This window comes from Sinocyclocheilus rhinocerous, unplaced genomic scaffold, assembly GCF_001515625.1.
Source record: "Sinocyclocheilus rhinocerous isolate Xijiao unplaced genomic scaffold, SAMN03320098_v1.1 scaffold899, whole genome shotgun sequence".
Classification (NCBI taxonomy): domain Eukaryota; kingdom Metazoa; phylum Chordata; class Actinopteri; order Cypriniformes; family Cyprinidae; genus Sinocyclocheilus; species Sinocyclocheilus rhinocerous.
Genome location: NW_015653460.1, coordinates 911,332 through 932,125, shown reverse-complemented (window position 1 = coordinate 932,125; position 20,794 = coordinate 911,332). Strand labels below are relative to the sequence as shown.

General features: G+C 37.2%; 1 protein-coding gene across 2 annotated transcripts in view; it reads left to right on the top strand.

Annotated features, from left to right (window-relative positions):
- Positions 1–20,794, top strand: part of LOC107715801 (sodium-coupled neutral amino acid transporter 3-like) — a 39,457-nt gene that overhangs the window by 4,719 nt on the left and 13,944 nt on the right. The window contains exons 2-8 of one of the 2 annotated variants that reach the window (XM_016522004.1): positions 9,604–9,796; positions 11,458–11,490; positions 11,677–11,773; positions 11,878–11,993; positions 17,291–17,364; positions 17,853–17,945; positions 18,619–18,700. In XM_016522004.1, coding sequence (XP_016377490.1) covers positions 9,693–9,796; positions 11,458–11,490; positions 11,677–11,773; positions 11,878–11,993; positions 17,291–17,364; positions 17,853–17,945; positions 18,619–18,700 — 599 coding nt within the window. In that variant the 5' untranslated portion in view covers positions 9,604–9,692. The remainder of the gene's footprint in view (positions 1–9,603; positions 9,797–11,457; positions 11,491–11,676; positions 11,774–11,877; positions 11,994–17,290; positions 17,365–17,852; positions 17,946–18,618; positions 18,701–20,794) is intronic. The other variant, XM_016522005.1, reaches the window with a different exon arrangement.

Here is a 20,794-nt window from a genome sequence, read left to right as displayed (position 1 = left end):
TGCGTATGCGTTGTGATACTCTCTAAAATGGCGGAAGACGGTAACTCGGGGGAGAAAAATTGTTGAATAAAGTCTTTTTTTTTTTCTTTGCGCACAAAAAGTATTCTCGTAGCTTCGCAAAACTGAAGTTAAGCCACTGATGTCACATGGACTTTTTTTTACCGATGTCCTTACTATGTTTCTGGACCTGGGAACATTACAGTTGCGTTGCTGTCTATGGAGGGTCAGAGAGCTCTCCGATTTCATCAAAAATACCTTAATTTGTGTTCAGAATTTTTGTTTTGGGGTGAACTAACCCTTTAAATAATAAACTATCAACTAAGGAAAAAAATGTAAGATTTAAAATTATGAAAAAAATAGATACAAGGATGACAAAAAAGTAATTCTACATACTTTCTGATTGTAAAATGTTTGTAGTTTGTATCAATTTTTTTATTTTTTAATTAAATTAAATTTAGATTAAAAAAAAAAAAGATTAATGTTTTTTCTTTTATCGTTCTTTTTTTCTTTGTTACCTTGTATGGCTACATTTTTTAATAAGGACAATTAGTTTGGCTATACTGCTGCTCAGTAAACCAACATGAAACATAATCGTGATAAGAATATGGATCGTAGATCTTATCATGTTATGATCAGCTACCCATAATGCAACGACGATTTTAGCATGTTAGGGTCATCTACCCATAATGCAACGAGGATCTTATCATGTTAGGGTCAGCTACCCATAATGCAACGACGATCTTGTCATGTTAGGGTCATCTACCCAAAATGCAATGTGTGAGTGATATTCAGTTTCTTTATTGTAACTGTTTCTTGTTCAACAAAAAACAACTGTTTTGATTTATCAACTTCGGTGCAGTCAGGCAGTAGCATCTAATCTCTGCGTTTCTTATGGCCTCACATGCTCTCGTTCTTCATGCCATCATTTTATACAATCTGGATTAATGTGACAGCTTGCCAGCACATCACTACTTTCTTCCCTTTTTTTCTGACCTTTATTTATTTACAGCTTAGTAAAGTAATGAGATCTCTCATGTTAGTCACCCTTTTTAATCTGTCCCTTCTCACTGGATAAGGCTTTATTCTTCACACAAGGCTTTCATCCAAAACCTTGTAACTTTTAAAAAGCCCTATAGTATCTCACCATTTACAGCATTTACACCTGCAGTAACTGTTAATGGATAAGAAGAGTGTGAAATAAGATGATTGGCTACTGAAGACAAAGAGCTACATTTCACAGTATTTTACTTAATTCTATTTTAGAATATCATCTGTTGTTAATGGCTCTGTACCAACACCTAGTGAGCTTCTTTGCTGTGTACTATGTACAAAGACAGCTACCTTCAAAGGCAGCATCCCAAATGAACTGGAACCTCAGTAACTGATTTGAAACTTTATTCATAAGCAGCTAATATAAAAATAAAAGTAAAGTATAGAAATATACACAAAAAAGGTAAAAATAAAAATTAGCTAAGAGCACAGTTTAATTCTAATATTAATATGATCTGATATATAATTTTTAATTTAAATATTTTAAAGAAATATATTTTTTTTCAGTCTTGAAATGAAAATCACTGTAATTTCACATAAAGACATAATTTAAACAGATGACTAGGTCTACTACATCTTGTTTTCCTGTCTACTACAACATGTGTCCGCTGTGTGAGTCAAGCCATTGTAAGTGGTGTGGTTTTTATCCTGTGCTTGGTTTGTGCATGTGTGATGTTAACTCCACTACCTGTGGCGATCTCAGTGTGGGAACCTGAGCAGCACCGACAGGATGTGGAGCACAGGCCTATAAATAAATCACATTTGCAATGAGTCACTCTCCACGCTGCCTCCAGGGAAAGAGACACAGAAAGCGTTGGGGGTGGAAAGAGAGAGTGAAGGAGAGTTGGGGAGGAAAAAGAGGCCAGGCGAAGCTCATCATGTATGATAGCCAATGCCTGTGACGTCTCCAACCCCTCCACTGTGGCAGCCGACATGAAACAACTCTTCATCAGGATCTGACAGATTCATTCTGAGCCTGAAGCTTCTTTTCGAGATGAGAGCGAGAGAATTTGCTTGGGATGAATGAGATCTGCTAAATCTCCCTGCTGCACTGGAAGCATGTGACGTACTTCCATGTTGTGACAATCGTCCCCTTCTTGAGATGCACCTGCATGCATGATTTGTTATTCTACAGTACATTTGCATCATTTAACAAAAGAAAGGCATGTATTGATTTTTATTTATTTTTTAAATACACTACCTTTCAAAAGTTTGGGTTCAGTCATTTTTTTTATGTTGTTCTTTTGAATTTGAAAAAAGTGGAAAAAAAATTACAGCTTTCACAAAAAAATATTAAGCAGCGTAACTGTTTTCGACATTCATAAGAAGAAATGTTTCTTGGTCAGCAAATCAGCATATTAGGATTTCTGAAGCATCATGTGACACTGAAGATTGGAGTAATGATGCTGAAAATTCAGCTTTGCCATCACAGAAGTAAATTACATTTTAAAATGTATTCAAATAGAGCAGTTGTTATTTTTCACAATATTACTGTACTTTTCATCAAATAAATGCAGACTTCATGAGATTCTTTTGTTAAAAAAAGTCAAAATTTTTGAACGGCAGTGAAGATTTTCATGTAATTTGTCAGATTAGGAGACGGACGAAGTGATGATAGTTGATGTCTTAATTGGTGTTTGGAATTAATCTCCGTCAGACAGATCTCATTAATCACAGAGTCTTCAAATCCTCTCCGGATAAAGGGAAAAAGAGGAGTGAGGTGCAGTACATATGAAGACAAGCACTGATGATGCATGATGCAGTTTTATACAATGCATTCCATTTGACATCCAGCATCATCTCGTGTAGATTGGCGTACACTTGTAGACTACTTAAGTGCAGCCCAGAGTCTGTGTGGAAGCTGTTATGAACTAGGGCTGCTCATTATTTGAAAGAACAGACATTTTGTTTCTACACCAAGAATGATCATCCACACCAATGTACTGTATGACAACGTTCTGTTTATTATAATTGCGTGCTGCAGTTTTGATGCCACTTTAAATCCTCCATCTCTTTAAAGCAGGATGGATTCTGATGGACTGTCAGTGCTTTTTATTGTTCATCAGCTGAAAAAAAATTGTTCTGAAAGTGAACCCGATATTGTTCTTCTGTATTAGTTATTGTTTTGCTGTGAACTCCACTATTCTCACAGAATTATTACAACTTAATATATATAGTTATCATTATCGTTTTAGGTATTGTAAACAGGTCTTTAAAAAAATTAATGTTTTTTCACCATTTAATATGGCTGTAAAATAATACAAATATTTTATTTATTGTGATTATTAAATTAAATTTATTGCAGTAAATGTATTATGCAATAATACTACTGTACTGTAAAATAAAAAGTAGTATTTAATAAAATATTTTTTTTATTTCTGTCAATTTTATTTTTCATTTTCAGTTGTTAAAATGCTAAGCTTTTAATTTTGTCTGTTTTTCAGCATCTCAGCCTTCACTATAAAACTATCGCATTAAGCCATATAACGATATTGATTTTATTTCTATATATCGTACAGCTCTATTATGAACCAATTATATTATGGTTAAACATAAGCAGAATTTCCCAAAAGAACAATGTCTCCATCAGCAATACTGAACACCTAATATAGACACTCAGTTACTTAAACTGTCAACTGAATTTTGCATGGGAATACAAGGTTTTTATCATGACAGTCAGAAAATATATTTTCATCCTTGACGCATTTGTTTATGTGTTGTTTATGTATCCGACCCCAGATGACTGTTATCCACACACTTCAGCATTAGCCTTGCTCTTCACATCAGAGGATAAACGGTGTGATGCTAGCGCAATACATCTCTGCTTGTCACTTGACTGAGTGTGAATGTTCTATGCTATTTTTGACAGCAAATGGAGACTCTGGATGTTTATCCTGCAGTCAGGCGGCCATGTGATCCAGTTTAGCCCCTGTGTGACGGCTTTGAAAAACCCAACAGATTCTGCACTTGTGTGAATGTGTGTGTTGGATTGTGTTTTTGGAGTATGACTCATTAAAGCATTGCTGTATTAGCTGCTCTTCTAAAATAGGAGAGAAATGTCATTGTCAATGTCTTAGTCTGTTTAATCTCCTCCATTTCTCCTGTGGAAGGAAGTTGTATATGATTATACCAACTGATATAGATATTAAAGGAATAATTCACTCTGAATTTAAATTCTGTCATCATTTACTCGCTCTCATGTCTGAACCCATATAACTGTATTTCTTCTGTGGAATCAGGCAGCATGCTTGCTACTCTTTTTCACAGAATGTGAAGTGAACTGAGGCCATCAAGCTCCAAAAATCTCAAAAATATGTGCTTTATGTGTACTTTGACTGCACCTCTCATTAACTCTTCCGTATATGGATGTCCCTGTTGAAAAAAACAGCATATGCTGGTTAGGTATGTTTTGAAGCATGCAAGCTGTTTGAGCTGGTTTAAGCTGGTCCTGAGCTGGTTATAAGCTGGTTATGAGCTGGTCCTGAGAAGGAGCTGGTTGCTTAGGACCAGCTTAAACCAGCTCATGACCAACTAAGGACCAGTTTAAACCAGCTCAAACCAGCTGCCATGCTTCAAAACATACCTAACCAGCATATACAGTTTTTTTTAACAGGGGTATTAATGATGTTACTTTTTTATGATGCTTTTTGTCATTTTTGGGCCTCAACAATATTAGTTCCCATTCATTATATGGAAAACTTCAACTCAGACATTCTTCAAAATTACTACTTTTATGTTTTCCTGTTGAAGAAAGTCATTCAGGTTTAAAATGAGAGTGAGTAAATGATGACAGAATTTTCATTTTTAGGTCAAACCCTAGGCTAGGCTCATATTTTATGTTTATTTTTAAGAATTATTTTTATAACTATATTTTGTTTTTTATTTCTTATTTATTTTTACATTATATTTCTTATTATAAAATAATATATAATATACACTACCAGTCAAGAGTTAAGATTTTGAACATTTATTATGTTTTTAAAGAAGTCTCTTCTGCTCACCAAGCCTGCATTTATTTGATCCAAAGAACAGCAAAAACAGTAAAATTGTGAAATGTTTTTAGTATTTAAAATAACTGTTTTCTATTTGAATATATTTCAAAATGTAATTTATTCCCGTGATTTCAAAGCTGAATTTTTAAAAGCTGTTGAAAACAGCTGAGTAGAATTTTTTCAGGTTTCTTTGATGAATAGAAAGTTCAGAAGAACAGCATTTATCTGAAATAGAAAATTTGTGTGCTTTTTGTTTTGTTTATAGAAAATCTTACTGGCTTTCTGCAAGGGAAGAGCCCCTTCAATTTCCCCAGTACATTAAACTGAAACAAGTTTCCAATAATGTTGTTTTATTAATAACCTGATTCATTTTTCTTGGAATAGGGTGAATATGTCAGAGTACAGTTAATCTGAGTTTATAATCCAGATGGTAGGGTGGACAGAGGGCTGTTCGCAGCAGTTCCAAATCCTTCATCAGTTAATTAAAGACCTGGGGCTTTTGTCTGAGCAATTAGCCTGGATATTACAGTGCAGGTTTAACGAAGTGAATAGCAGAGGTGTGTGAGTATTTGCCAGATACACGCAGCTGGTATGTCTGTAAGTAATCACACAGCAGGGATCATTTAAAAGAGCAGGACACCAAACCACGTACACAGCTCACGCACATCTGAAAGCTGAGGGCAAACATTCCAGAGCTGTGTAAACCTCTGGGCCGAGTGACGTCCTAATGCAGCTCTGCCCACGTCACTGATGCCGTGGAGTTGCATCAGCTGTCTTACTGGTCTCGCTGTGTTAAGGGGGTGCTAGATTTTTCTTTTTTCTCATCTTTCTTTCAGTCTCACTTCATCTCATTTTGTCTTTCAGTTCACTTTTGTAAATACGATTCTGTGGTTTATGGAGACAAATAGATGATTACTCTCACGATGTTTGAGTTATTTTAGGACTGCTTCACCCTAGAAAATCATGCTGTGCCCACATTAAACACTGTTCTCATGTCCCCAGGAGAGATAATCTGCCTGTGTTATTAGTATTAAAGTTACAGTAGGTGCACAACTTACTTTTCTAATCAAAAAAATTAGTGATCAAATAATAAATTATTATTATTATTTTTTTTTTTAAAGAAGTTATACTTTTATTCGGCAAGGACTTGATCAAAAGTGGCAGTAAAGACATGTATGATGTTTCAAAAGATGTCAAATAAATGTTTTTATTTTAAACTTTCTATTCATCAAGGAATCTTGGTAAAAAAAAAATCATATTTTCCACAAAAATGTTAAACAGCACAACAGTTTTCAACATTGAAGTGAATGTTTGGTTTTTTTTTAGCAACAAATCAGCACATTATAATGATTTCTAATGTAACGTGACACTAAAGAGTAAGTGGAATAAGGAATACATTGCATTTGAAAATATATTAAAATAGGTAACAGTTATTTTAAATTGAAATAATTATTTCACTGTTTTAATGAATTTTTAAAGAAATAAATGGTCAGCTTGAGAGTCTAAGAATGGATTCTCTACAAGAGCCATATCTAAAGACCAGAATATCATAGAGACTTGTGGGTAGGCTTTATTGAAATGGGCTAGTAAGCAAAGACCTATCATCCTTCCAGAACAGAGCGACTGCATAGCAACATCCTGACAACCGCCCACAATAATCTTACATTTTCTTCTGATAATATAAAATTTTAATCCCTAAATCTCTTTCTTTCCACCTCTTTCTCTAATCCATTCCTAGTCACACTCAAATTTTCGCTGCCATTGAATCCCATGACAGAGAGGGATGAACCAGTCTTAATAACAGTAATTTATGGACACTTAGGCTGTTTGTAATGAACATCGATGTGTCGCTGCAGCACTTCTAATAAGTGCTTTTCACAGACACAGAGCTAAATCAGTTCCTGACAACACCACATCACGTCACGACAAATGCAGCGCTCATGCTTTTTTGCATGTGACTGTTCGAAGTCACGCAGACATAATGAGAACAGATGAGCATGTCCCAGCCTCTTTTTGAGAACGTGGGACATTGTTACGTCAGCAGGGAGGCGATGTTATTACTCTTTGGAATTGTGCGTCTGTACTAACGAGTTTAGTCTCAATGCACAATTGAAAGCAGGCTGCGTGGAGTATTTAATCCATGAATAAACTTCTCATTATTCAAGAAACTTAAGCTATGACCCAGTTGGCAAAGCTGTTTCTTCCCCAGTGTGTTTAGGAGCTGGCAGACATCGGAGAAAACAAATTCTGTTTGTGTTTTTCAGACCCGGTTGAAAGTCGTCACATGTTCCGGCGCAGAGTAAACGCAGCTGCTATTATGCATTTGAATATGCGACAATGGGACCTGTTGCGGTTAACTCAATTGACTCCGCCCAAAGCCTTGAACTCCTCCGGCCAATCACGTGTAACCATTTATCTGGTTAGACCAGTGTCTGTCTGATTAGCGCAGTGCATGAAGGACAGGCTGGTTCTCCATTCAGCATCTTGGCACAGACCTCTGCCCCCATCATAGGTCCGCTTCCCATTTCATGAGGCATTCCCAAATTTAAGGTTCACTGTTTTTTTGAATTAGGGAGCCCGATGAATTACCTTTTCAGCCCTTCGAGTGCCCTGGCGAGTTTGAGCCGAGGAGGCCCCACTGGTATAATGACTCTTGGCACAATCACCCTTCTGTTCCTCCAACCCTGTTCCCAGGAAACCACACAGCATGCACAATTGCGTACCGCGCTTTGCTGCCCAACCACATTGCTCTTGGCGTGGCTGCGCAGCAAACCGAGTAACGTGGCATCTCGCTGGATGAACCAGAGTTGATCTTCCCAGAGTTCACACCGATTCGTTTTCTGCTCGATTATTAATTCACATTTGCGGGGCGTAGCGAGGGAGCAGGAGAATAAAAAGGGAGAACTTGAGCTTATGCCAGCCCAGAGTTTCAAGCATGAAGAGAGCATGACTGTTATGTTAAGCTTTTCCTAATTAAAAGCAAAGGAATGGGAAGAAAGCTGTAAAAAAAGCGAGATGAATGGACAAAGAGGGTCAGAACTGGTTCTGAGCTGGTCATAGCTGGTTCTGCTGGCTTTCATGGCCTTCCTCAATGGGCCCGCTGGTTTGGAGTGTAGGTTCCCTCCCCTCCTCTTTCCCCATACTTCTGTTTATGCTTTGTAGCTAATGTGATACTAGGGCTCCGTCCTTTCAGACCAGGATTGCTGGTTTGGAGTGTAGGTTCCCTCCCCTCCTCTTTCCCCCTACTTCTGTTTATGCTTTGTAGCTAATGTGATACTAAGGCTTCGTCCTTTCAGACCAGGATTGGGAATACCAGGGGGCCAAATGGGAGCCTGGAGACGCATGTCAGCTTGTGCTTTCAGGACTCAGCACTCCAACAGGTCCATCATAAGCAGCCACAGGGAGTCAGGCACCAATGAAGGCAGGAAGAGACCACAAAAACAGCTATAGAGACATCAGGAGCCATATAGTGAAAGGAGGAAAGCGAGAACAACACCTCTCAGAGTTAGGAAAGTGACGACTTATTCAGTTGTATGGTATCGGTGCAAAAGGTTACTGGTTGTTTTGCAAAGTTCATTTGGCAGTGGCAGAGGTTTGATGGAGCTGTTTTGTCATGCAAGAAGTAAGAAACACATGAGAGAAATGCAGAGAAGCCTGTCTGTATATATATATATACAGAAAGAGTTCCCCCTTTTTATATATATAGGCCTTAATTTTTGTTTAAAAAAAACTCTTATTACAGCTATATAAATGTATTAGAGTTTTTAAATGTATTATTATTTTTTTTATTTTAACACCACGTCACGCCAGATGCCAGGTGTCAAAAAGTGTTTGTTGCAAATCCATTTGTCCTTTGTGCCAAAAGTGTTAAGCCCTAAACACACTGCACGATTTTCGGCTGTCCCAGACAAAAGATTGGCATCGTGAAACAATCGTGGCGATTTCTGTTATCGTGGCTCCTAATCGGTGGTGCTCATACAGTGAGAGAGTTTCAAAGATGGTCGTTGTCACGGTCTCGCGACCAAAGATAGCCTACGATACAGCATGATCATCGCACAGTGTGTTTGCTGGTACGATCCACGTTTACTGACCAACCAATAAAAATGCGACATGAAATCAACGCAACATGGCCCTAAAACATAAAACTGCTTACCTCAAGCTCTTATGCCTTCCTCTTTCACCGCTTCCACTTTTTTTTCCAGCACACATAAAAATACAACTGCTAAAGTGTGATTTATCATGCTCTTTTTGTTTACCACTAGCGCATGCTGATGACGTTTTATTCTACTATAGTAACGTGCTTCGCATCGTATGTGTTTAACTAACTTGAAAAATTATCTTCAAACTCTTCAAATTTCAGAAAGCAACAATCTGAAATTGAACTTGTGTAGATGTTCATGTACCTACGTAGAGTGTGTTTCAGGCATTGAGGTTCACATCATATCCTATTTCAAGGTCTTACATAATACTTCACTGCTCCATTTTACACAGATGAACATATCACGTGTCCTTTAAACAAGCTGGGGTTAATATGCACCGTTTTTGCATCCTTTTCTTATAGGGAAACAAGGGACAGACACAAAGTTTCTCTATAGATCTTCCTCTCTCACACACGCACACTTGAAGACCGAGAATAATCGCTCTGAAAGCATGGAGCCCGCCGAGATGAACACTATCCCCAACGGGAAGGGGCACAGAGCTGGCGAGGAGACTACTGTGACTGCAATAAAAAGCCAATCAGAAGATGCAGCTCAGTAAGTATTCGCTCAAGGGTGCAATATAATTTCTGTCTGGTTAAGGATGGTTTATTGTCAGTCATCCAATGTGTATAGATTTAGTAATACAGTTTCAATTGGTATAAGCTTTATCATTGAATCTATCCTTCAGTCTATCTTAGGGGTGCCTTAAGCTTTATATACGTTTAGTGCATATATACAGTATGTGTGAACATTAGTTTGTGTTTTTGCAGTATCTTCCAGCTAGCATTAAAGCATCCAGTCAGTCATCTTAATAAGGTGAAACCTGTCTGTCATCACAGTCCTAAATGTCACTGAACAGCACAGTTCAGACATCACTGAGCACATTCAGTAGCACTGATGTTATGCTCTCATGTTCAAAGCTCCAACATGTCTGTGATTGTGTAGATGTTTTTGTGCAAATTAATGTGTATGGGTGTTTCTTCAACTACAGGAACTTTTTATGTGACAACAATAGATTTTTGATTACAACTAACTTTGTTCTTTTGGTTATATTAAAGGGTTAGTTCACCCAAAAATGAAAATTCTGTCATTAATGACCCTCATGTCGTTCCAAACCTGTAAGACCCTCGTTCATCTTCGGAACACAATTGAAGATATTTTTGATGAAATCCGAGAGCTTTCTAACCCTGCATAGACAGCAATGTGAACGTGTCAGTTGTGTTGCTGTCTATGCACAGCCAGAAAGCTCTTGGATTTCATAAAGAATATCTTAATTTGTGTTCCGAAGATGAACGAAGGTCTTACGGGTTTGAAACGACATGAGGGTGAGTAATTAATGACAGAATGGTCATTTTTGCGTGAAGTATCCCTTTAAGGTCACATTAAAATACTAATGCCTTTAATATATAGATTTAATTGTTTTACCCTTTTCTCAGACCCAGACAATCAATCTTTTAATATGAAAATCATCATAAAAACATTATCTGTTATTAACTGTTTAAAACTTTGATGATCTACACATTGAATGAAATTATTTCAACATCTATTTTGTTAAAATTATTTCTTTAATTAAAATGTTAAATTATATTTTAACATTTAATTACATTTAAATTATATTTTTACACAAATTAATACAGTCCCACAATTATGCCATCATTTCTATTAGAGTACAACGAAACTAATAGTTTTTTTTAAAGTTAATGTACTTCTTCACAAAGAAGACAACAGTGAAGAGCAGGCTTGAGATGGTAATCCAAGGTAAACTTCAGGGTATAGGCTACGTCAAGGTAAACACTGGGAAAAGATTCAGCTGTAATTGTGTCAGATTGTGCAAAATGTGTGACAGTATCATTCAATTGTGTGTATTTAAGATACTTAGAATGCTGGCTGCGTAATTTGAATGCTCCTGTGATGTGTTGCTAGTAGGAAATATATATATCATATATTTATAGGTCATTATGTTTTCTTTGCAAGACTTAAAAGTGCCCATAGTTGAAGAAACACCTGTATGTTCTTTTATATGCAAAACAAAATCACCCTGCATGTAGAAGTACCGCTCGCCTTCACAAAAGCAAATGAAATGTTTCTCAACTAGACATCACTTTCTCCTGATTGTTGCCACATGCCTTCAGTAGTGTGTTTATCTACGGGTGTGTTCATCATGATTTCCCTGTCTCTTGTGCTTTCGTGGATGCGGCTCCAACACTGCTCTGTAGGGAACTTGTTCCAAATAGCACTGAAAATGCCAGGTATGTCATGCAGAGAGCAGAATCATTAGCAAACAAAACAGTAATTCTCTGCAGCTGCACATCATGCACCTGTAAATAAAGCAAAGCACCCACCGTAAATCAGTGTTTTGGTGGCGTTAACCCTTTAGTAAGTTATCTGTGATGCACTGCTAGTCAATCCCTCATGGGTGTTATGTGTGTCTTTAGTACTGACAGAACTCCAGGTAATGCAGAGGCAAACCTGGCAGAAAGCTCAGAGTTCCTGTCCAACGCAGATGACAAGAAAACCCCTCACTTCACGGATGTAAGTTGAGCTTTTGGTAAGATTTCATATATGTCAGTTTGTGACAGTGTCAGAATCATAATATTTTTCAAATGTGAATGTGTGAACTCTGTTTTTCTTTTTAGTTTGAGGGAAAGACTTCTTTTGGGATGTCTGTCTTCAACTTGGGAAACGCCATCATGGGAAGTGGAATTCTGGGTTTAGCATATGCAATGGCTAACACGGGCATTGTCCTCTTTGTGTAAGTTACAGTTTTAAGTCAAACTCTATGCATTCAGATTGTAGGAAATTTGGAGAATATTGTTGTTGAAATTTGTTGAAATTGTAGGCTTGATGGAGAATAGATAGTCCATTTTGAGTTAGAATTAATGAAACCATTATGCATTTGATAGCATCCTAAACCACTCTGTGGGGAAACATTAGAGCCAGAATTTATATTGTTTTTACTGCTGATCAAACATAAAATTTTGATATTTTATTGAGAATGAAAGCCATTGTCATTCTTGCTGAATATGTATCCTATTGAGTTCATTGTGGTGTGTATTAATGTGCAATTGAATTGTCATCATGCTGTTAAACCAGTATAATTGATGATATTAATGAATGCTTGTGAAGTACTTGATTGAACTTGCACAACCTTTAAAGGATTAGTTCTCTTCCAGAATAAAAATTTTCTGATAATTTACTCACCCCCATGTCATCCAAGATGCTCATGTCCTTCTTTCTTCAGTCGAAAAGAAATTAAGGTTTTTGAGGAAAAAGTTGTTTCAGCATTTTTTTTTCGTATAGTGGACTTCAATGGCAGCCAATGGGTTGAAGGTCCAAATTACAGTTGTAATACAGCTTCAAAGAGCTCTACACAATCCAAGCCGAGGAATAAGTGTCTTGTCTAGTGAAACAATCGATCATTTTCTAAAAAAAAATAAAAATACTTTTTAAACGCAAATCCTTGTTTTGCACTAGCTCTGTGATGCGCGTCCGCGACTTCATGCATTACGTAATCACATTGGAAAAGTCACACGTGGTTAGTTCTTTGTCTGTGTACTTCGGTTCAAAAAGGTAGAGTATGGCGAAAAACTTCAGCTCATTTTCTCCTCCAACTTCAAAATTGTCCGATATCCTTGTTTTTCCTTTTTTTTGTAAAGGCTGTTTGACTTTCTTCTTTGAAAGTACTGGCTCGGTACGTCCGCCTACGTCACGTGTGCCTGATTACGTAATGCGTGAGGTCGAGTTATTGCAAGATGAGCATTTGTGGTTAAAAGTATATACATTTTAATAATTTTTTAGAAAGTGACCAATCGTTTCGCTTGATAAGACCCTTGTTTCTCAGCTGGGAAAAGCCATTTCGCATTTGTGGTTAAAAGTATATACATTTTAATAATTTTTTAGAAAATGACCAATCGTTTCGCTTGATAAGACCCTTGTTTCTCAGCTGGGAAAAGCCATTTCAAGCTGCACTGAAACTGCAGTTTGGACCTTCAACCCGTTGATCCCCATTGAAGTCCACTATATGGAGAAAAATCCTGCAATGTTTTCCTCAAAAATCTTAATTTCTTTTCGACTGAAGAAAGAAAGAAATGTACATCTTTGATGACATGGGAGTGAGTAAATTATTAAGAAATGTTTATTCTGGAAGTGAACTATTCCTTTAATAAGGAGATTCTGGACCCCTACTTTTTGACTCTTCGACGTTTTGATTTTGATTTTTCTTGAAAGAAAGAAAGAAAGAAAGAAAGAAAATGAATACTATTATTCAGCAAAATGTATTACAATGTCACAGCTTCCCTACAGTTTGTTATGATCTGTGTTAATTCCCGTTCTGTGAACTGGTCCTCCTGCTGTATTAATCCTCTAGTAAAGCAGCCTTTATTAGAAAAGTCAGATTGCCAGAGAGATTTGTTTCCTGACTGACCTTCAGTAGAGCTGAGTGGGCTGTACCAGGACTCTCACTTTCCACGGGAGCTCCATGTTCACGCCAGGCACACTGTATTACTTTTGTTAACAAAGGGTCTGTCGTCTACAGTAGTTATGATCTAATGATCTGTGCTACTTAACGTGGGCTCTCTGCTGTGATCGTGAAGATTAGGTTGTACATGCTTTATGAAAACCAGTCAGGCCTTTTAATCTGGGTTGAGCAATGTACAGAGGATTTTTTATTTTTCTTTCTGAGAGGGCTTTGGGTTTGAGCTGTTTGGCGTGACTGGGGTTCTGCGATATCTGGCACACTTGAACTTTCCGTACTCCCGATTCTCTACATGTGGTACCTGTCTGATCTGAGAGCAGTGTTTCTCCAGTGCTGACTGTGGCTTCGGGCTACTCATAAATCAATCCCAGACACAATTTAATAATGCAGCTAATATTCCTTTCAATAATGGTGCAGCTCTTGGGAATGAATTCATAAGGTTTATGGGAGTTTCTTAGACCTTGCTATGAGGACATCATTGTGGAGTCTCTATGCTAGCATAAAAACATTTTCTTTGTATTCCTCTGTATGCTTTTATGGCTTTTATGATGAGCATTTTGTACTGTATATACTGTCATAAATTTTACATAGGAACATCTCTGCTGATTATTGTTGTATATGGTGTATATTGATGAAGATAGAGGAAAGATTCTGAAATGTTGATGTTGGGTTTTGTTGAGTTGTGGGTTTGACTTGTGTCACTTTGAATCTTGGCAGTGGTTCCCTAGAGGCGAGAGTGAATCCACGACTCTGAGAAATACACAACATCACAAACAAGGATAACTTATGAATATCCAGCGTCATAAAATGTGTGCATAAAATGTGTGGAGTTCCTATTCCTCTTTTCTTACAGGAGTGACATTAAATGGAGAGCAAACTGCTCACAGATTTCACATTTGTCTATTCTGAAATTAAGGAATAGATATCAATTAAACTCCCATCAGATAGTTATCATCATATGTATTTATATATATTTGCTTCTATTTTTAAGAAATTTTAGGAGAAACATCTGGGACAATCTTATTGCCTAAATTAGCCTAAACATATCTGGGGACTCCATTGATTGGCTTTGAAAGAGCAGCTCTTTGTACAAGATAATGACAAACAAAAAAAATCCTTGCTTTGAAATTCAGCTCCCATCTTTGGGATTATTTTTGAAATTATTTTAAGCAAGTAATTGATCAAAAGGGACATTAAAGACTTTAATAATGTTACTAAAGATTTCATTAGGGGTTCAAGCATGTAGCGCTGAAACCCTATTGTAATTGTTAGAATGATCAAGGATCAGCAATCTCCACGTAAAACTGATCGGGCAGGCCAAACTGTAAGACATAGAGACTTGAAACTTGGAGGGATGGAAGTACTCACACCGTCTACAACGTCACCAAGGCTTGCCCTAATTGGCCTGACGGGGACGCTACAGCGATCAAAAGTATGAAATCGGTCATAACTCCTAAACCGTCAGACGCAGGCTCAAGTGTCTTATGTCGTTGGAATCCTTGGCTCACAAATTTCGGGTATTTTGGATTTTTTGTGAACTAGTAGTCCTAGGTTTTTCACCCGATCGGAAGCAAACCAGTGCAGAAAGCTTCTTTGGAAAGTGAATATCAATTATTAACAAAAAAAAAAAAAGTAGAATTTTTGACTGACCGTCGCAAAGGGACGCCAAAACTTTTGAAAGGGGCAGGGCCACTTTTACTAAAATGGCTATAACTTTTGAACGGAATGAGATAATGTCGCTAAACTCAGAACACTTATGTAAGAGCTCAATCTGAGGTCAGTTGAAAACAAAATTGTGGAGTTTGGCCACTTGGTGGTGCTATAAGAAGGAAAAAAAACTAAAAATGGCTATGACTAGTACGCAACCATTTGCAAATGGTTGCAAATCATTTGCAAATCATGTTCTATTCTATTCATCCAAGTCATTTAAGACTCAAGTAAGTTGAGTGTTCCAAATCAGTCACTTGTGAGATTTCATTTCAGTTAGGAAGCTTTCGAAGGCAGCAACTAGCTTTTGGAGCAGCTATAAATGCAAAATTAAGAACTTTTTGTCGGTGTCTTTTGGAGCTTAGATGATATTAAATATCTCATTACAATCAGCTGCTAAAGAAGATGATTAGATGCTGAACTGATCACATAGTGCACTGCCTTCATTCAAGCCAGCTGCCTCCATTAACACACTGCAGCTGGTGAACAAATCGCATGTTCTGTCTCCGATTTCTCAAAGCTTTTCAACCTCACAATGTTGCCTCCTCCAGTGTAATTTGTTATTAAACGTGAGCGATTAGCTGTACTAGTTGTGCTCCACTTATTTAAATATGAGTGGAATGTTAGTCAAGGCTGGGAGGATTTGTTTAATGCTGAATATCCGTTTCAGAGCTCATGTGAGTCAGGGCACTGCTGTTTCCAGCAGAACTGCACTCGTTGACTTCTCCTCCTGCAGTTCGGCCACGTCATTTGGAAAAAAGAAGGAAAATGGAAGACGTGAGAAAGTGCGGAGTTGAAACTGAGTGCTTGGCAGAGGGTAGTTAGGCCTGGTCAGTATAGATGCCAAGACATTCTGGAACTAGGAAAAGGACTAAACAGGACATTTGGATGGAGGAAAAAGAGTCAGTAGAGCATATTTTGGGTTCCCAGCTTGAGATGTTTATCCAGATGTTGGCAGCTGGAGGGTGCCGTTGAATTTATGTGCTATTTGTGATGTGCCTGTGATGATTACGATGTCTAGTATTTTTCCACCTTACTGAGACTATAACCTCTTTTCAACTCTTAGAATTAGGCCTGTTAAATTTTTTTGTTTTATATTTTATGTATTAATTAATATAACCATAGCATGTTTAGAAATTATTTAGATATACAATGAAATTGTTTAATTTTTTAATTCTAAATTATTCAGTTATAAGTTCATGTGTGTGTGTATATGTGTGTATGTATGTGAGAAAAAAAAACTATGTTAGGTAATAATTGGGTAATTTTAGGCCATTTCTTGCAAATCAGCAGAATATTTTCATGCAGAACTGTGTGTATATATATATATATATATATATATATATACACACAGTTCTGCATGAAAATATTCTGCTGATTTGCAAGAAATGGCCTAAAATTACCCAATTATTACCTAACATAGTTTTTTTTTCTCCCCATAAAAATTTTTTTTTAAAAAAGCTTTTACAAATTATATTAATACAAGACTTTTTTTACCTTACAAATGGTTTTCAAAAGCAAAAATGTTACGAAACGCACATCGTATTTTGGGAAAGTGTTGGATTTCATTCAGCAAGTATGATGTATACGGCAGTGCAATTATATTGTATGATTGATAGAAATTCCTTTTTTCATGATCACTTTTTCTGTAATTGTCATAGATTTAATTTCTTGTTTTTAACCTAGAATATTACTTCGTGTCTTGAGTGGGATTATCCCGTGTGTTTTGATCCTACAAGCTTTCTATACTGTGCTTTTGAACCAAAGGCTGTTTTAAAGTACTCTATAAATATAACACATAGCCATACTCGGACTTGACAGTGACATTTGGTTCCAGTTGCAGTTAATTTGTCTTCTCTGTCTTTCAGAATTCTCCTCACTGTTATCGCTGGTCTGTCTGCATACTCCATTCACCTGCTGCTAAAATCTTCAGGCATTGTGGGTGAGTATTTCATTACACTGACCGGGTACCAGTTTAAAGCTCTCCTCTCTATAGTTAAGAATATAATTTGGATATGAAAACTGTTCCTGAACCTTTGCCCTGAGCTAAATTGAAGAGCTGGTTTAGATGGAGTTGCTAGCTGATGTGACATTGCTCTCTCTGTTGGCTCAGTGACCATCTGCCTCACTCCTCTGTGAGAGATTTTAATTGGCCAGAATATTTCTGGTGTGCATTAGGCTAAAAATAGCCAAGCGTCTGCTGTGCTTGATCAATTGTGGCTGTCATTGTCAGTGCTATATAAACTATAAGCCCATGGTTACATTGCTTCCCCAAACCCATGTTTACCACATGCTTACCTTGAAAAACCATGATATTACTTACTGATAGTGGTTTTAATAATGAATACATTTGAATGACTGCCAAATAAATGTTATAAAACAGAACCTGATTTATTTATTATTATTCACATCTTTTTCCTTTGTTGTCAGGCATTAGAGCTTATGAACAACTGGGCTTCCGAGCCTTTGGCACACCAGGCAAGATGGCTGCCGGCATTGCGATCACCCTGCAGAACATTGGAGGTGAGATTGTCAAACGTTAGGAGACGCAATGTATTGCTTTGTGACCTGTCAAGGGCACAGCACACGTATACACCTGCAGAGAGAGTGACTGGACTTGGATAGATGGCAATGCCATTTGTTTCTCATTTACACTCTAGGTCATCAGTTATTTTTAATTTATTCATTATCATGGTAACCTGTCCTCCCTGTTTCCTCAGGGTTGTACACCGACTGTGTTCTATTTCACTACAAATAATCATAGTACAGTCTATCTGCTGATTATTATTGGAAATATAAATTTTCTTTAAAAAAATGTTGAATATTTTTATAGGTTATTACAAGATTTCTGATAAATTAGTTAATTACTGTTAATAAATATAAAGTAATTAAATTAATCTCAGTCTCAGGCCTGTTGTGTAACATTATTTTTAAGATGTATAACATGATTTTATTATTTTTTAAAAGCTGAACTGTGACTTAATCTACAGTGATGGAAAAAGACCCCAATTTGGTGCATGTTTATAAAAACAAAAAATAGAACTGATTCTCTTCTTTACTGTGACATTTGCTTCCAGGATAATAACCACAATCCCCTGGAGTGGACGACTGCGTCCTGGATTAGGTTGTTTACTGTATATGTGAGTGCGTGTGTATGAATCTCACAGCCGTCCTCTCTCTCTTTCTCCTCTCATAGCCATGTCCAGCTACTTGTACATAGTAAAGTATGAGTTTCCACTGGTTATCCAGGCTTTTCTGAAGGTGGACAATCCATCAGGGTGAGTGCACATGTCTGTGCGTGTTTAAAGTTGTGATTTAGTTCTCAGAAAGCAACACAAATACATCGTTTTTTTTGTTTGTTTTTTGCCACATCAAGACTCTTTATTACCATGTGACCCGTTTCAAGCATGTTAGGGTATCAGCATACACAAAGACTTTCTAGAAAGACAAATAAAACATGAGATCTGTGTAATTTCTCTTATTGTTTCTACTAGATAATAGTGGCATTAAATGAAAAACAGATGTAGTCTCCTGCATCAAATGTTTCTCTTGAGAAAAAGACCCAGTTAATGTCTCATCTAAAGTCTTAGACTGTGTTTATGTGATTAAACGTCTTCAGTGCTAGAATTTTATGAACTTTTATTTAAATGAAACACAACTTTCTCTCCTATGGAGAGAAAAATGGTAAGAGGCAGAATGCAGTGTGTGGGCATGTCTACACTAAAAGGCCAAAGGGGAAAAAGGTTGTTTGATTAGTTGAGTCTGTAAAAGCATCTCTTTAAATGGTATTTCTTTTTCTTTTTGTCAAATGTCAGCCTTTCATTGTGGGCATGAGGGTGTTAATGCTAGCCACCACATCAGTTTGGCCCCTGGTAATGATTACTGCCAATTTGTGTATGTGTGTGTGCTGTGCAGTTTCTCTCAGATCAATAGGCCCCTGAGGATTTCTGAGTCACACGGTAAAATCCTCCGGCACTATTGTGTGAAAGTGTGTGCGTGTTAGAGAAGAACTATGATAGATGGACTAGATTTGATGAGAACAGGTTCGTATGCGTGTGAAGGTCAGATCTCCCCTGACTATAACACTCTGTTGCCCAGCCAAGGATATGTGTGTGTATGTGTGTGTGACGGTCCGTGACGCAAGCCGACTGCAGATGTGATGACTGGAGCTCGGCCTGACAGAAGGCCTGTGCACACACTCTGGAGGACACCTCAAAAACTCCACGGAAACGACCTTTGGCTGCCTCATTTGAATTCCTCACCTCTCCAGGCGAGCGAGGAGGATCACGAAGCAGTAAACAGTGACCATTCATTTAAGTTTTAGCAGGCAGTGCCCATGAATCTACATGTGTGACAGTCTGTGTAAATTAACACCAGTAAGAAAGTTTAAAAAAAGACCTTAGTCATTGTAGACCATGACACAAATGAAAACAAGGAAGAAGGATAAACAGTCCATTCAGTAAATTTTGCCAGCAAGACAAAATATGTCAAAAAATGTGATTATATGCACAACCAGGGGCGCCTTAAGATAACCAAAGGTCCCTGGGCTACAGCATTACAATAGGCCCCCCGACCCCAGAAAACCTCTTTTTTTTTTTTTTCTTCTTTTTTTTTAAGGTTCCTAACAATTTGTCAAATTTCGTTTTTTGTCTTGTTAATATGCCAGTTAACATTCACAACACTGTTCTGCGTAAAAGGTAAATATAAGCGAATATGCAAATTCACTCTTTGCCACAAGGTGGCGCTTGTGGAACAGCAGAATTATTTAGCCGTTACATAAAGTAAACACTACCTTATTACAGGCATTATACGGAGGTAATATGAAAGGGAAATGCCATCAAAACTTTCCTGGCTGAAATGTGAGTTTGCAGGTATGATTTAAACCCCATAAATCACACAAAATATTAATTATTCATCATCAGTAGATCAAAACAACACGGCATGTTGACATAAATGTGGGTCATTTGGTGATTGCTAACTGTTTTTATTTTGAAACATGACATGCTCATGTTTAATTAGTTAAATCACAGCCGTATAAAGTTTAATGACCACATTTAAGCAATAGGACAATTCCTATTTTTCCATCCCCAGATTTAAAATTGAGACTTTGAGTTTGTTTACAGAACGCTGTTGTCACTGCTGCAAACTCCCATATAAATAATTATTCAAAATATATAATTTCCCTGCAGCCAGTGGGCCCCCTTTCCAGTGTGGGCCCATGGGCTTCAGCCCCTTGAAGCCCATGCATTAATGCGCCCCTATGCACAACAATTCAAGATTCTTTAAAATGCTTTTGAATGAAGTCTCTTATGTACGGTGGCCGAGAAGTGCAGAGCAAATCACAATTCTGAAAACAAAATAACAAATTACAA